General features: G+C 43.0%; 1 protein-coding gene across 1 annotated transcript; it reads right to left on the bottom strand.

The window, feature by feature from the left end:
* Positions 1-509: 509 nt before the first annotated feature.
* EV420DRAFT_1481709 (uncharacterized protein) lies at positions 510-972 on the bottom strand (the record flags this gene model as incomplete). Its single annotated transcript, XM_060469798.1, has 3 exons — positions 510-713; positions 765-847; positions 930-972. The coding sequence occupies 3 exons, from the start codon at positions 970-972 to the stop codon at positions 510-512; spliced, it is 330 nt and encodes a 109-aa protein (XP_060328364.1).
* Positions 973-1,173: the final 201 nt, after the last annotated feature.

Raw genomic sequence — 1,173 nt, forward strand, 5'->3', positions numbered from 1 at the left:
AGTACGAGTCTAACATGTATTTAAGCTAGCCTACACTGTGGCCTTAGACCCCAGCTTCAGCTAAGGTTATACACTCCTAACTCTTACAAGCTCCTTGCTTTCGCTATAAAGTGATGCCTAACTTCTCGCAATCTACCAACACCTCTCTAACACTGAATCACCGAACGCGAGTGATAGGATAGAGATCAGCCTTGGCGAAGGTTCGAGTTAGTGCTTAACAGGCTCACAACGCTTCAGCATGTGGACCCATAGAAATGGTTTAAGGATACTGGGAAGATAGGCATTGCAAGAAGGACTGCTTGACAACGTCAACGTGACATGAGACAAGATGGGAAAAGATCATGATATGTTCATACATAGGCAGGCTATTATATGATCGGATGCTTATTTCTGATATGAACAACAGATTACAAAAAAAAACATAGGACTCGGACCTGCCATGTGGATGTGTCGCACCTCACCCCACTGGTTACTACTATTGCATTTATAACTGATACAGTGAGGTCATTCTAATTCTCCATCTGGGCTTCAATGTCCATTTCAAGGGCTGCGCTTTGCATGGTGGATTCCTGAAAGCTTGAAGTGAAAGGTTGCAAATATTGCAAAGACATCTGGAAATGAATAGTGGACACCATGGAAGTTTCATCACGTTCTTCATGAGGGCACATGTGTCCTGCCACTACCCAACCAACAAGGAGTGTGGGTGAAATTCCCTACACAAGGTGTTTGGTAAATGTTAACGGAGTCTAAGAATGTAAACACACCTTCGCGATGCTGGCTGCAACATCAAGGTAATATTGTCCTAGGTGGTTGCGAATGGTGAACGCCAAAAATAGGATCAGAGTTACTGAATAGAGAGCCGAAGATTCCACTAGTAATTCAACAAAATGGTGGTAAACTTTGAGTCGACCCTCAACTCCACGGCGAACCCCAGTGATAGTTATAATGCAGTAAATGATAAGCAAGGTGCATGTTAATGTCATCGCCAGAATGGATGATATATAGAGTATATAAAATACGCCCACAGGTGCATCAAAGTAGTCGCAATACACTGTTATGATCTTTGATGCTACATGAAAAGTTGGGTATTACTATAAGCATGGAAAGTGTTAGCGACCGATTTCACAAACAAGATCAAACAACTAAGCGTGACTCGCACTTCGGTCAGGCGCT

The sequence above is a fragment of the Desarmillaria tabescens genome, assembly GCF_030435595.1.
Source record: "Desarmillaria tabescens strain CCBAS 213 chromosome Unknown EV420scaffold_28, whole genome shotgun sequence".
Taxonomy (NCBI): Eukaryota; Fungi; Basidiomycota; class Agaricomycetes; order Agaricales; family Physalacriaceae; genus Desarmillaria; species Desarmillaria tabescens.